Raw genomic sequence first — 16290 nt, forward strand, 5'->3', positions numbered from 1 at the left:
TGTTATCACAGCTGCTTAGAAATTACTAGAGAGTGATGATCAGTTATGCTCTTGTCCTTTAGCTGCTGCTCCAAAATGTCTCTGTCAGATCTGCAGGTGTTAAGCAGCTGTCTTAATTACTGCTGTATATCTCAGGCACTCATCAAAGCCTGTGTTTCAGCAGCTGAATCAAATGCATTGTGTTTACTTAAGACTGGGTTACTTCTTTTTTTCCATGATGTTATGGCCCTAGTAAGAGCCTGAACGTTCAGTGACTCTTGAATATTAGTGTTGTCATCTTGAGCTGAATCTTTTCCATAGTCTCTCCTTTAGGGTCTGGTATGTCATTGCAGGACTGGAGCTTTCGCTTGGAGTGGTTCATAGCTGTAACAGACATTGAAAAAGAAATTTAAAATCCCCGATACAAAACCCTCCAAGGTACAAAAGAACCACGTGTAGGTTCTACATGAATACTTATGTAAAAGAGGCTATTTTAAATTCCTGTTTGGCAATGGAAGTACCAAAAAGGGAAAAGGAAGACCTAATGTGTGATGCTCTGTTTTTGAACAGACTCTACCTCATTTCATTTCCTTCATAGTTTTGACATAAAATGATTCTTAACATACAATGTGTATGCAGTGTATGGTTTTTGCAAGTTTTAATCCTTGCACCTTGACTAATTGTCATCAAATCCAATCCTAAAAACCATGCTGCTATTGTTCTAATTTATTATTGTCTCTTGTGTGGCTTGTCTCACAAACAGCTGGCTTTGTTATTTGTCCTCCCATGAGACTGTTTGGAATTATATAAGTGTATGTAGGAGCAAAGGTGTATATAAATATAAAAATATGCTGTATATATTTATATAAATATTTTAGCTGTTATTTTAAAGTAACTTGATAATTCAGAATTTGTTGGTTGTCTTTTTTTATACCATTTAGATTCAAGCAGATTTTCAATCTGCTAATTTGTCTACTATTTAATATGTTGTTGCTGTTATTATTTTGATTTTAATCAGAAGTGCTTACTTTATAAAGGATGTCAGGAAGAATTAATAGAAGAAAATAATTTCTCCCAAACACCTCTCAGAACTCCCAAAATATAACTTCTCCCTAAAGATACAATTAAATGATGCAACTAAAGTTGTTTTCTTGAGATGGGATCTCCAACCTTATTTAAGAAATAACTTACTTTGTGAGAGATTGATTTGAGATAGCAAAAAGTTGTAACCTGTAAGTGTTGCTGTTCCAGGTACAGAGTAAAATGGCTTCTCAGAAAACAGAATTTCTACTTTTTGCTGAAAAAACTGCAATTACTTGTAAGAGGGAAATTATTTTTAAATGAAAATCAGCAGAGTTTGTCTGATAGTAGTAGTGCCATAAGCATTAACACCTGCATACAAGTTGGCTCATTAGTTTTCATACTGCTGAAGGAGGCTGATTTAAAGAAAAGTGCTTTGCTCAAATGCAGTTGACAACTTGGGTGGGATGTTTTTTTCTCACTCTGTTCTAGTTTGGTTTAGTTTTGGTTTATTTTTGCTCCATGAAAAATCAACTAGGCGTGTTGCAGCATCTTCTTGAAAATGGTGGCAGAGAGGAATTAGTATTCTGTATTTAAAATTACAAAAATTTGTCTTACTTAATACTTCAAATGGTTTGTTTAAAAAACACGTGAACAAGAAATTCTCCCCCCAGGCCACCAGACCTAGGATTTTCCGTTGCTTTTATTTTTTCAGAGCAGAAAATTCTGACAGGTTGTACTTGGCATGCGCTTTCTTAATTTGGTGAAGCAAGAACTGAATGTCCCAGTTTATCCAGTTGATTCATTAGTGGTTCATCTGTGAAATGCACAATATGATTTCAGAAAAGATTAAAACAAATGCTGAAGGACTAAAGATGAACCTGCTACTTCAATGGTCAGCTTGAGGCAGTAATTTACTGTACGTTACAGTAAAAGGTACTAGAAATAAGGTTTTCTACATGAAATTCGACCTTATTGAAGCTGATATGTTTTTCCTCTGAGGTTACAGTGGGATGTATTTCTCTTCAGCATAATTTGGCATCCTTTGGCTCTCATGTTTGAGGTTTTGTCATTAATTAGTAAATTGTAAACTAATACTTTCCACGCTGGTATACAGGTAGAATTTTTCTGTTCCAATATATTTCAGTGTATGGGGAAATTAATAGTAGGGTTGTTAGGGATAAACATATGGCTGTTGAAGTTTTCTGTATGGAGGAAAATACTTGTTTTTTGTTGTGAAAACAGTGTGTTTACCTCAGTATGCTAATAATATGTTTGTGATTAATGTGCACGCATTGTAAAGCATGCAATGATCACAAACCTTTGAGAGCTGGAATAGCACAAATCAGACAACATGGATGTTCTGGGTATTATTTAAATGCTTTACATAGGAAGAGCTGGTATAGAGAGCCCCATTTGTGGAACATGTATCTACTCTTAAGAGTGGAGTTATGTGCGAGTTCATACTAAGTGAAGGTATATGTGCATGTATTGCAGAAGAAGTTTTTGACTGAGAAAATGTTGGGATTCTTGTAGTCCTTTAGGCTGGCTGTTTTTCAGTATTTTGTGTGCCAGCTGCAAAATTTCAAAGCTTGATGATACTTTATCACTTGGTCTAGAGATGTATATTTACGTCTCTACTATTTCCCCTATTGGGAGTTCAACTTAATTTAATTAATGCTACCTCTATAAAAATACAAGATTGTCTCTAATATCAGCTTTCTTGAATTATCAAAGATTAACTTTAGTATACTCTATCCTCATGTTTGTAGAGAGGTGATTATTGTAGTAGAAACATTCAACATTTATGTTGAACATTGCCATTATAAACTTTGGAATTAAAACCAGTGCAGTCTGTGGAAACAGGGGGTGATAACTGAGTAAGGAGCCAAATGTTGTGCTGATCACACCGCTTATTTCACAGTGAAACTCCTAAATCACTTTTAATTTGTGTTTTGTTTATTTTTGGCAACTGCTGCCTGAATTAATGGTCATTCAAGTGTGTTATTAATACAGTGTGCCTGAACTCTAATGCATTTGTTTGGCTTTAGGTCACTAACCTAATTACAGCAGGAGTCTAACCCTTGCATTGTGTGTTGGATATGTCACAGGATGAAACCAGCGTCTCCTCTGGGCAGTCCGCTGATTTGTTGTACTGGACGACATCCAAAACCATGAAGGTGTTGTCCAACACAACTCTGACTACCAAAGCCATGCTGCATGCTGTCAGTGATGGGCAGTGGTGGAAGAGATCCTTAACTTACCTGCGACCATTACATGTAAGGGATTGCTGATGTGTCCCCAGATGTTTACATTAGTATAAAAACTCAGCTCCTTTGTAGGAGCTGATAGCTGAACCCTCAAATCCATAAACAAACTACAGACATCATGGGACTGTTTGCAAGGAAATCCCAGTGAAGGAAGGGGTCTAAAGCTGTTTTCTAGTCTATTTTCTCCTGTTTTTTAGCATAGTGTAAGAAGGCCTAATTGAAATTTGGCAGAATTTTAAAACTTTGTGGAGCAAAGCACAGTAAAGCCCACTCTTTAAATACTGTCATCTTGTATTCAAAGCTGTTCCTTTGCAGTTTCTCCTTTCTACTTTCTCTATTTCAGTGACTTTCTATAATGTTTGTGCCACTATTTTCTGTGATACTGCTTTTGAACGTGATTCTCTTTCCTTTTTTAAGAATACTGGACTTCATTCAGAACTGGTTTATGTAAGATGACTCCTTTTGTTGCTCCCAACTGAATTCAATGATCTTTTCATTTACAGCTGTTTTCCTTCTGCATAGTGTTTACAGCATTTTTATGAGCTTTTTTACAACTAGGCTCAACTATACTTATTTTTCCCAGGGCCAAGAATTTGGAGATGTATTAAAAAGGGGGTCTGGAGAAAATGCTACTGTGGAAAAGCAAGGCTGTCATCCATTTTATGAGTCTCTAATTGATGATCCATATATTGCAGAAGTAAGTTACGGTTATAGAAGTCTGCAGTTTTTTGTTAAGATCTTATAATCTAGTACAAATACAGATTTTTTGATTATATGTGTGACATGAAATTCTGTACCATAGTAGGAAAATATCGTTAAAATTAAACATCATTAGAATTAAACATCATTAAAATTAAAATCATTAGAATTAAACAAAGGAAAGCAAATAGAGAAACTGAGGTAAGCAGCTGGATGTGATGCAAGTGATCCAAATAAAAATGCAGGCGTAGAGTGCATATGTCAGTTGTCTTTTTACTTCCAGTCTGAAGTCAGCTATGGAACATACCAGAACAATTCTTTGGAAAGCTTTGCAGAAGTGTTGCTGAGAACAGGGAAACTCGCAGAGACAAAGAGTGAAGGAAAAGACCTACTTCCAACTACAGAAGGTATGGACATACTGGATGTATTCACTCCATATATAGTAAATACAGAAGTATCTGTGGGTGGGTTTAAGTGTGGAGAATTGCACAGAACAATCTGAAGTATTTTCTGGGTGTTTTGCATGAATTGTGATCTGGCTCAATGGCTCTTGTTGGTAAGAAGTCTTGTTAGAAATAGCTGCAGAGTTTTCAAGGGAATTGGTGACTTTAAGAGGAGTTGGCTCAGCAAAGACTAGAAAAATGAAAGTTCTCTTTAAATAAGCAGAAAGTGTTATTTGGGGGTTGGCAACGATAGGAGGAATTGTTGAAGGTTTCCTGTATATTACCATGTACAGGTAATGGGAATTTGTAACCCATTGTGAGTTATTTCTCTGTGTACCTGCATATTCAGTTGATCAGATTCTGTGCCACTGTTTATCCAGGTTTCAGTATTGCAGGTTTATTGTAGTATTTTATTTGCCAATTAATGCTTAACTGCAGCTTCTGGAATCATCAGAACTTTTTGTCTTCTTCTGAAATGTCTACATGTTACAAGTCATATTTAATAATTTTTTAACTGAAACAATTTCACTTTTTAAAAAAAGATAACAAAACCTGTGGTTGTTTATCTTTCCTTTTGGATGTCTCCTGCTGGTTTAAGAAATTAACTGTTTAAATATTACATGCTGTTAGTGTTTTTTGAAGGAAGATATATGTATTATACTTGGCTTGTGGTAAATTCTGTCATGAAAAATGAATATATTAAATCACTTGCTAGATAAGACGTTTCAAGACAGGCTTTCTCCATAAGCCACACATTTACTCAAACTGTTTCATGAAAACCAGCATACTTGTCTTAAAGTATATGATTCAGTAGTTTGAGATATGTGGTATTTGTACAGATAACTGTGTAGTTCTAATATAACAACACTCTGAATCAGAAAAGGTTAGCAACAGCTTGTATAAATTGGGTGTGTGCATGTTTTGGTCTTTACATGCTCTCTTAATGCAAAAAAATCCTTTAAAATCAGTACTTAAAATCTCATTTGTTGCATGCTGAATGCCCATAGGCCTTTAGCTTTGATTCCAGTGTCTTAAAGGAGGAGGGGGGGCAAGGATTAAAAAGTATTTATTGCTTCCTTAGGGAAAATGATTTACTTGGCAGATCTGTGGTAATAGCTCCTGCTCGAACTTGAGTAATTGGAACTGATTGTTTACAATTCAGTAGCTGCTTTTGAGATGGAAATTTCAGTGTTGGGGACTTTTCCTTGAAGAAGAAATTTTAGATTTTAGCTTCAGTTTTTGAGCATCTGTCTCCTTCCTCTAAAGTGTGCAGAATAAAATTTTGCCATTTAATACTTCTCTTCCACCACTTTTATTCTATAGTCAGTGTTTCACTTAGGAGTCCCTCCAGCTGAAGTTTTAAGGAATCTCACAGATATGAATCTCACTTATTATTCTGCATTTTAATAATTTTCAGTCTTCCTGTATATTTTTGGAGGATTTTGCCATACAAAACTTGAATGCTGATATGAGGTGTCAGCTACTGCACTGCTCTAGTTTACTGCAAGCGTAGCAGGTTTCAGTTGATTTTGCTTACAAGTTTGAATCCCAGCTATTTGTTTCTAGCTGTCTTCTAGGATGGTTAAAACAGCAGGTTTCAACTCCATCAAAAGAACTGAAGAACCTGGAGGGAGATGCAGTTTAGCAAAGAAGTCTTCATTGTACTTGGCACTTTTTCTTAGGAGAGGCTGGAGTAAGCATCAGACTTTGTTTACTGTAACAGTGCCATGTGCAGTGTGAGAGACTGGCTAAACACCTTCCCTGCTGACAGTGTGCATCATCATAGAAGTGTAGAATGGTTAGAAGGAATCTTAAAAATGATTTCGTTTCAACACCTTGCCATGGGCAGGGATGCTTTCCACTAGACCAGGTCACTCTGAGCCCCATCCAGTCTAGCCTTGATAAAACTCTGTAATAAAACTCAGGATATCTTGCTGCTTTTATGGATTGGGTAGTGTTACAAGCCTTGCACCTTGACTTTTCCTGTCCTTGCTATCTGGATGTAGGTGGTAAACTGAGTATTTCCAAATGAAATGGTAACTCTCATTTCCCTGAGTCCTGTTAAAGTGCTCCTTCCTCAGCTGTGGGCTGATAGTGCACCCAGAGTTGGTGTGGCCTGAGGCCGTGTTGTGCATCTCTGTTTAATAGGAGTTTTCTTTCTCCTTAGGCCTTAGGGATTGATCAGGAGGTTGAAGATGAAATTTGAAAAGATGGCTTTTCAGGACCTATTAGTCCGCAAGGGTTTTAAAGCAAATAATACCTTAATGTTCCCCATAATTTTGTGGTTAGTTGTAGATATGGCTGTTTAACTGCAGTATATGCTTCTGAGTTTATTGACATTTTGTCATGGGCTAAATGAACAATTGAAGACTCAAAGCAGTTTTTGCATTTTTTTCAGAGGAAAGCCCATCAAAAGTGAGTTGAAACTTTCTGTGTATGGAGAAATTCCAATTTTCACAGATAAACCATTTTTTCAATACTTAGCCTCTCAAACAGGCTGAGGCATAAAGACCTGCACAGGAAACGAAAATATTTATAAAATCAAAATATTTTTGTGTTTCTGTGAGAAAGTTGTGCTTGCGGGACAGCAGCATTGGCATTTTGCTTGTCACTGCCTGCCCTCTGTGGTTTGCCAACCCTGTAATGTCTAATCCCTTTGGTAAATTCCAGATTTGGTAGTGGTCTGAAATGACATTAAGTTCCTGTAAATTTTGTGAAGGTAGATGATAGGACAGAATGGCATCCTGCTGATGTCTGGAGCCTGTGACTTGAACTCAGCCCTGTTAGACTGCAGAGGATTCTTGCATGGCTTCCCTGGGAGACAGAAAGCTGTATGAAATTATTTTTGCATACATGTATTTGTGTGTATGTAAAGTGCACATCTAAGTATGGATGCATGAAAACCTATCATGAACACATTAGCATGCAGAAAAATTATTGATTTTTTTTTTCTTGGAAGGTATGACAATAGAGGCAATTCTTTCTTCTTACATACCTTCTGGGAGTTGGGATGCCATTGTGTCACACTTCATGCAAAAGTGTGAAGAAAATCATATTGTTTTCTGGCCCTGTATTGGTGCTGTGTTCTTTGTAATTATTGCTATCCTAATGGTTTTTGCAGGTGTGTCAGTAGTCATGTTGGGGATATTAAGTTGAAAGGGAACCCATATTTTATTGTGTATTCAGAAGGTTTTACTAACATTAATTCTCCAAAAAAAGGGAAAAGAGAGCAGAGCTGAAACTCTTCCTCCTCCCTTTTTTTTTCTGTTTAACTAGAGGTGGTTGTAAGAATACATAAATTACTACTTATTCTCAGAGGAGGAGCCAGCAATTTTCATCAAGATTTTAATATTAGATATTTCTGGAGTTCTTACTATCTTTGCTTGGACAGCATATTTAGAGTGTAGCAGAAACAATCTGTCAGAAGCAAGAAACTATCTGAAGCACAGTAAAAGCCATTTGAAGCTTAAAGGATAGGTGCTGTTGGATAGGCTTATGTTGCAGCCTCTGTGGTGACTTGTCAAAGAAATTTAGTGCTTGTATCTGGCTGAGGGCCAGCATGTAAATCCACTTCAGGCTGATGGCAAATTAATGATAATCTTAAAATTGTAATTGGTCATTCAAGCCTTTTATAAGTCATTCTTTGGAACAAAGAATTAACTGTGGGAGTGTGTACAAAGTAATTGGGTTTTTACCAGCATGCCCTGCAGAGGAGTTTATGTAATGTGGGAATTAACAAACAGGTGTTTGAGACTTCCTTGAAATAAACAAAGAGCTAAGTTGCTGCAAGATAGCTTCTTCCTATGAAATAATATTGTTATTAATAACATTAGTAATAATGTAATCTATAACAATGGGAACAACCCCTCCCCCCAAGTTTGGTATCTATAATGCAGGAAAAGCAGGTGATTTTTGTGTCAGTTGTACCAGAAGTATATGAGTTTATAATCAGAATGCTTATCCTTTAATGAATTTATTACAATTGCTGTAGTACTGATACTTGTTTTCAGTACGTGGCAGAACCTTTTTGTGGTGTTTCTTATGATACTTGTGGTTTTTGTTTTTATTTTTGATTAAGGCAGAAGTTTTTAATATGATTTGTTGTGTTCAGTGATAAGGGAATTTGAGCTCAGGCTTGAAGCGAAGACATTTTGTACCATTCCTCTTCTTGGTATCTTCGAACCTTTAGAACATTACATTACTTCCTTGATTTTTCAAGCAAAATATTTACTTGGAAATCAGTACAGGTGGTTTTGTTTAGCATTTGTTTAGCATAATCTTATTCTTCTTTGGTTAATGCATCAAACACTTTCCTTGGAAGTTAAGGTAAAGTTGTGCTGCGGTTTAATTATATATTATCTCTTTCTGGATTGTGCTGGTAAGTGTTTAATTAAGTATGTCTGGAGTGCTTCAAGCTAGTGTCTAATAAAATATAGTTGCCCTGAAAACATTTCATTTGCTAGCTCTCAAGGCCAAATGGGTCAGAAATCCAAACTTTGTGTCTGCTCCATCTCTGTTGCAGTTCTGCTACAGCTGGCAAGTGATGCTTTACCAAAGGATGCGGCCTTGTCTCTTGCCTATCTGCTTGCACTGCCACAGGTATGTTGACAGGGGCTTTGTATGTTTTTGCCAGGAAAGACTATTCATAGCAGAATTCCATTAGCAAATTTAATTTCCTCAAGATATTAAAAGCTTAATTATTCAAATTCATTTTAATACACATTTTTACAGATTGGGCTGGTGCATATAAAGGAAAATGAACATATGCCATTGGACTGTCCATTGAGCATGGCACTGATGAAAAGATACATTTTCCTACATAAAATAGAAGTTAGACCACCAGACTGACAATTCTAATGTAACTCAGAAATGTGGATAATATCCTTGTGGTATAGAAGCAGCAATAGTGTAGTTGGAAAAATGTTTTGGTTAGGTGTTTGTGCAAGGGGGAAAAAACCACCATAATGTAGAATTATCTTTATGTATGGAGGTTATTGATTTACTTCTGTGCCAGAAAAAACACAGAGCTATTTCTAAATGATAGCAAGTAGCTTTTTAGAAAGTTTGAACACTTAATGTTGTATGCTTGCTAATTCTTCCATGTAAATTAATTCTCTATTTCTTCTAGGTGGTAGATGCCAACAAGTGCTTTGAAAAGCAATTACATTCTGCGTTATCTCTCCAGCTGGCAAGTTATTACTATAGCCTGCAGATCTATGCTCGTTTGGCACCATGTTTCAAGGACAAATGCCACCCTCTCTACAGGGTTAGTGCTCTTTTCTTTTTAAAGCCACATTCATTAATGTTCAGTGTAAAAGCTATTCTAAAAAGCCAGTACATGAGTTAAGCCTGTTAAGGGGCTGATCTGACTTACACTGTAAGCAGCCTGTTGTGTTACGCATAATTATTCTTCTACAGTGCTGTAAACAAACAAGTACTTCACAATTTGTGGAGGAGTTTTTGAAGCACAATATCAAGTGTCATTTTTAGGTAACAGCACTATCAGTCTTCAAAGTAGCTTATAAGCACTAAGCAGTAATGAGTATAGCTTATGCTGTTACCTTGCAATACTGTGTCCAAGGCAATATAGTACTTCCCAGGAAAAGTAAAGTCCATTTCAACAGAAACAGTGCGTTTCAGAAAGTTTCCATAGCCTCACCTAGGGTGTTTTGAATTGTATTTCAGTTTACATATGGTGTTTTGAAAATTCATCCTCATTCATAGGGAATTTTTTTAATTTCCTTTGACAAGTTTCCGTTTTTGGAATGGCACTACTTTTTGCCCGTTCTCCATTGACAGTGTTTAAAGCAGTTTCACGGTGAAGCCTGTACTAAATGGAAGAGGTGGCATACAAAAGTTTAATAAGGCACTGATTGGCATTCTTACTAAGGTGCCTGCATAAAACCCCTTGTTTGCTCCAAGAGAGCCTTTCTGAATTTACACCAGTTCTTTCCTCCTGTGAAGAAGCTCTCTGGACTGTTTGCTTTTCAGCCTGACTCTCAACTGTAGCTAAAAGAACACTTCTGGTCACAAGTTTTCTGAAAAAGAAGTAATCACCACTGTGGCATGAGAGAATTGGTTTTTTCCATGTTAAGAATGACTCCTGATTTACAGCAGAAAGCCTATTTTGATATTCGCCCAATTGTGCAATTAGGAAGCCTTTCATGTTCCTGCTGAGATGTTCATTTTACTCTCTTCTGGTTAGATACTAAAGGAAAACATAGCCCACAACTGTGGGGCTTGAAAAATAGGTTGGTTGTGAAGAATTAATTCATGTTTGTTAAAAAGCTTTCTTTGAGCCTGTAAATCTTCCTGCTGCAAGATAATTTTAATGAAAAAAAGTTTGTGCGATTTTGTGGGGCTTTTTTTCTTACTTTAGCTTTTTTAAACAGTCCTATTTTACAGGAAGATCTAAGAAGCTTTTGGAAAGTGCAAGTTACAAGAATGAGGACAGAGATGTTAGATTGAACTATTTGTACTCCCATTTCCATTTAATAAGCAAAGTCTTATCAATGGCACCATGCAACTTATCTCTTAACTGTGATGTGATCTTTGGCTAATCCAAAGATCTTTGGATGGATCTTTGTTCCATCTTGGTAAAATACTGTATGTGACTGTGATAAATACTGGATTCTAAGTTGTATGCTAGAAATAGTAGGTTCTATGTTTAAGCTACTCTTAAACAATAGCTTTTGAAAACAATTGTAGAAAAAGATTGAATGAAGAGCACACCAAAAAAACAGGAAAAAACCCCACCAAAACTAGCCTGGATGCCAGTAAAAAAACAACCATAGGCAAATACTAATTGATAATTCATTGTTGCTAATTCCAAGGGTATTCAGTGAAGGAATGTCACAGAGGTAGATTACAAGAAATAGAAACAGATACTTTTGACCAAAATAAACATACTTGTTTTTTTTCCAAAAGCCCAAACCAAAAATGCTAAATGCCAGACTTAAATGCCCAATTTATGCTTAATTTTTATGCAAAACGGGCATTTGCTTAAATTTACATCTTAGAAGCTGGTAATAAAGAATGGGTCCACCTGCAAGTTTGTTCATAAATGCTATTCTGGTTTCTGTCCATGGGAGTAGATCTAGCCATGAGGGTTTTTTTTTGTGTTTTCTAAGCGTTCTGTGTGAGGAAAAGAAAATTGATCTCAAACTTCTATGAACATGTTATACTCAGTTGGAGATGTCATTCTGTAGTAGGTTGTCTTCCGACTCACGGCACTGGTGGCTTGCATCATCTTTATCTTGTGGCTGTTTGTGAAAGCAGAAGTGCATCCCTAGGTCCTTTGCCTGCCTCGAAGTTGTACATATTCTCAGAAGGTATCTGAATGCATTTTTTTGGGTGAGGGTGAACAGCCAATGGCCAGTAAATCTGGCACTTCAGCTACATGCTCAGAAGGTGAAACCTCAAGGTCATGGAGCATTTGTTTCTGTCTATGAGCATCTGAGTCACAGTAGCTGTGATTTTTCTAGTCCGGTGAATCAAGTAGTAAACTGTTGGAAAATTATCTGAATTTAAAGGAAACTGTATGGAAGCATAGAAAAGTCTACACATTCTGTGTTTCTCATTTTAAAATGACATTGTTTGAAAAGAGTTCATGAGTGCCTCTGGCAGAACAGGAGAAATGTTGATAGAATGGAAATGACAGAGCAAAATGTTAGAAGGATAATGAGAAATGCAAGGAGAGCTCCTCTTCTGTTGGCTAGGACAGACTTTCAAGACTTTCCAGTTAGTCAAGGAAGATATTTTGAAGTAGTGATTTGGTCTGTTGCATGAAGGCTTGTTTCTTTTTTTGTTTGTTTTAGTTGTGATGTGAAATACTGACAGCTAATATCTATGCATCAAACCAGAGTCATAAATTGTCAGAAATTCTCACTATCACTTTTTGTATTGTTGATGCCCAAAAGGAAATCATCTTGATAATTTCAGTTTCTGGTAAAGTTATTCTTTTGCTTCTAGGACAAACAATGGGATCTGGCTGTAAAGTATTACTTTAATTTTGTGCCCAAGACAATTTCAAATTTTACTTGTTATGATAACATAAATGTAACAGTCACAGTTTAAGGCATCTGAGCTATATTACTTTCTTGTCCTGAGTAATATGTTAAAGGAGCTCTCCAACCTAAGAAAAATGCAGATAAAGGTCAGAAGAATAGAGCAAAATTTCCAGGAATAGAGTGTATGTGGAATGTACTGGTATGAGAAGACTAATTACACTTTGAGGACCTATTTTTTTTTTTTTGGTTTAGGTCTGTAACAGGGTGGGATTGACTTTTCATTGCAGCCCCTGTGGTGCTGTGCTTTTGCATTTGTGTCTAGAAGGGTTGGTAACCTGCCTGTTTCAGCTGTTGCTGAACCTTGTTTGCATAGCAGCCAGGCTGCTGCCCCACTGCCACTCTGATTCACCTCTCACTAATTCCCAGTCTTGATGAACAAGAAGAAAAGCTGTACAACTGACCAAGGAATTTGCTGGGTAATTCTTCTTGTAGCAGCTTATCTCCTCATTTGTCCTATCCTGGTGATCTGATAATTGACCAAAATAAATTGTTTACTCTAGAGGGGAGTGAGAATGCTTAATTATCCTGAGGTTAATGAATATGTTACGTTCCTGTCCTTATGCTAATACTCTGTAGTTGAGGTGTTTCTGTTGTTTTGAAGAGGATTATTTTACTGACCTCAGCTGAGGGGGCAAGCTTTTTTTTAGAGTATCAAACAACAGGTACAACAAATACTGCTGAGTTGCAGAGCGGAATGGGAATTTGCACATAATACCAGATAAGGAGATTTGCTGTTAGCAGAAAATTCTTAGTTTTTTATTTTCTTCCCTTATATGCTACTTTTCATTCAAGAAGGTGAGTTTGATTCCTGTCCGTTTGTGCATTGCAACTGACAGTATGTTGAAGTGGTAAGCTCAGAGATTCTCCTTAGTGATACTTCTCTTGTTGTGGCCTAGAATTGGTGAAGAAGCTGGGAGTTCAGTCCCACAGAGTTAAATAGCCAGATATGTATTTAGCCACTATATGAGAGGGTACATTTATGCAGTGAACTTGTGCTCTGTGCACTTAATCTGCTTCCTTTTTTGTTGCTTGCTGCTTTGGAAAGCCTCTATCAATCTCTCTCTAAGAGGCAAAAATTTGGTCAAAAGAGGAGTGCTTTGCACTTGGGATGGAATATGTAGAAATTTCTGTTGTCTGCCAGGATTTAATTCTGCCAGCTTCACCTGGCTCCCAAGGTTTTGTTGCTTGTTTGTGTAAGGTTGGTATAAATTAAAAATATGGTCATATTAATCCAGAGAAGTAAAACTCCCAGCCGTGGTCCGTATGCTACAGCTTTATGTAATATTCCAAATACAGGATGTTGGAAATAAAGACTTAATCTGAAATGGAAATAGACATTATATAAGAAGGCTGCATACAGGAAAAAGGGAGGGAGGCAGATCTGATGCATCTGATAACAGATCTATTACCCGTACTAGATAAGGTCCTAATGGCTTTAACCTGACACTCTAGTGCAGCCAAAGGTTAAGTCACTATGCATGAGGTAAGCGCTAATCTCTTATTGGAATGCTCAATAAACAGTTGCATATTGTTTTGCATATTCTGTCACATTCCTAAATTACGATTTCAGCTTACTAGAGATAATATATACATTTTTAATCTCAACTTGTATTTATGTAGATAATGTTTTACATCATATGCATAACTAACATGCAAAACTGACAAACTGCATCAGGCAGTCTTGTTTCATTTTGTCTGGACATTCAGCTTTCCATTCATAAGTGCTATGGCTAGCACTAGGGCTAGATGGTAGTTGTAGATGGTAAAATGGTAAAATGCTCTTTATTTCTGGCCTATGATGGGCTTTAAACTTGGGGTTTTTTAAGTCCTGATTCAAGCCCTCATCTCTGGCCCTCATCTCTTTCTGTTTTGTTTGTGATGCTGAAAACTAGCAAGTTTCATTTGGCAGTGTGATTTTTCCTTGTTGTTTCACTGTTGGAAATTTCTGTTGTATGTTCTGCATCAAGTTCAAGTTTCTTTGCTGGTCTTTGGGTTGCTCCACTTCTCTTTCATGCTGCTGGTTATGCCTAATACTTCTTAGTGTTTTATATCCTACACTATTAACATGTTAATGGCATGTTTATGCATGTTCAGGTACTGATACTCGTTAACACTTGGTGAGTGAATCTGTTGAATTTGATGATACTTCTGTTTCCAAGTCCAGTGCATTACCTGATAGTTAGAAAAGCTGGGAGAGATGAGTGTATAATTCCTTGAATTTATGTTGCACTATTCACTCTCCCATTGGTCTTCCTTTGTGTGTGTAGACTCTGTGATGGAGAGGAGAACCAAGGAAAAGGAGGGCAGTGGCAGAAGGCACCATGAATGGGACTACCGGGCAGACTAACAACTGATCTGGGGAGAATTCAAAGACCCTAGTATCATCAGAATCCTCCTCTAGATCATCAGTAATGGATTCTGAATAAAAGTGGTCTCAAAACCTGCCTCTGCAGTACTTGCTGTTGACTCTCTCCTCTCTAAAAAGCAATCTCCAAGCTTCTATCTCTTGTTTCACCAGATTTCTTCCAATCCATTAATAACTTCACTTTTCTGGTTGGACTTCAGTGTGAAAACTTGTGAAAGTATTTTGCAAGATTTCTGTGTATTTGATTTCGTTTGTGTGTGTGCTCTTTGATACCCTCATAGCCCTCCAGCCAGTGAACAGAGGCCATGCTGATCTTTTCTCACCAATCTCTTATTGCTCAGTGGTCTTAATATTTGTTATACAGTCTGCCATTTTACTAGGGATAGACATTTGACTTGCTGGGCTACAGTCCCTATGAAGATTGCCTTTACATCCTATTTTTTCAGATGGAACTTGCACGCTGGCATGTTATTTTTAAAAATATTTGTTGGTGCACCTTGGCCTGCCATTTACCATAATTTCACATTTGTGGTCCTTCAGAACTGAGGGATGAATGCCAGCTGATCATGGTGTGCAAGCACATAACTGACACCTTCCAGATTCATTTAACTCATGGGGCTCCTCTCCCCACACCTTCAGCAGTGAGGGCTGACACAAAGATCTCATGATTCCTACTGCTGTGGAATTATCCATGACTGCTCCTTCCACACCTTTTCTCCATGGGATCCTGCCACTTCTCTAGCTGGCTTCATGATTTTGAGCGCTTTTCAGAACTTTTTCTGTCAGCTTTACCATACTTTATCAAACATGTTCCTGGCACTTTATTTAGCACTTAAAATTTCCTTTCTAGCATGTCATATTTTGTGAGCTTTCCTCATTGATTTGCTTATTTTTCAGTGATGTCTCAACACATTATCGCACATTTTCAAAATGAGTGAATATTTAAGCTAACAAAAATGGAGAACTCAATAAACTGTTGTGTATCCAAAGGCTTAAAGCTCAAGTGAGCTCTCCTGAACTGCCAGCAAATATGGTTAGTTTTGAACATCTTCTGGTATGGTCCCTGAAATCTAATCCAGCAATTAGGGACAGTGCAGCCAGATTGTGACAAGTAGATTCTTTTGGTTGTGATGTGTTTGATACAGATAAGCCAGTGTTTCACAGATCTTCATCTTTCTTTGTTAAGAACACAACATGACAAAGTATTACCATTCTTAGCTGGGACCAAATAATATTTAGGTGACTCAGAAAATACCTATTGTTAAATAGTTGTTAGGTGTTGCCCCCATTCCCCTGTTTCATTTCTTCAAGATAAAGTGTACTTATGAAATTAGACGCTTATAATCTTGCTTATTTCTATTTCTCAAGGGTTATATGAGCTATTCTGTCAAATCCTACTTCTGAAAGCAGAGCAAGTGTTGTTCTTTAGACAGCTGTTCAGAAAT

The 16290-nt window shown here is 37.0% G+C and overlaps 1 protein-coding gene across 1 annotated transcript in view; it reads left to right on the forward strand.

Annotated features, from left to right (window-relative positions):
• Positions 1-16290, forward strand: part of NBAS (NBAS subunit of NRZ tethering complex) — a 161429-nt gene that overhangs the window by 73103 nt on the left and 72036 nt on the right. Inside the window, exons 36-40 of the mRNA XM_066547200.1 lie at positions 3111-3278; positions 3853-3966; positions 4252-4375; positions 8934-9010; positions 9540-9677. Of these exons, the coding sequence (XP_066403297.1) occupies positions 3111-3278; positions 3853-3966; positions 4252-4375; positions 8934-9010; positions 9540-9677 (621 nt within the window). The remainder of the gene's footprint in view (positions 1-3110; positions 3279-3852; positions 3967-4251; positions 4376-8933; positions 9011-9539; positions 9678-16290) is intronic.

The sequence above is a fragment of the Molothrus aeneus genome, chromosome 3 (assembly GCF_037042795.1).
Source record: "Molothrus aeneus isolate 106 chromosome 3, BPBGC_Maene_1.0, whole genome shotgun sequence".
Taxonomy (NCBI): domain Eukaryota; kingdom Metazoa; phylum Chordata; class Aves; order Passeriformes; family Icteridae; genus Molothrus; species Molothrus aeneus.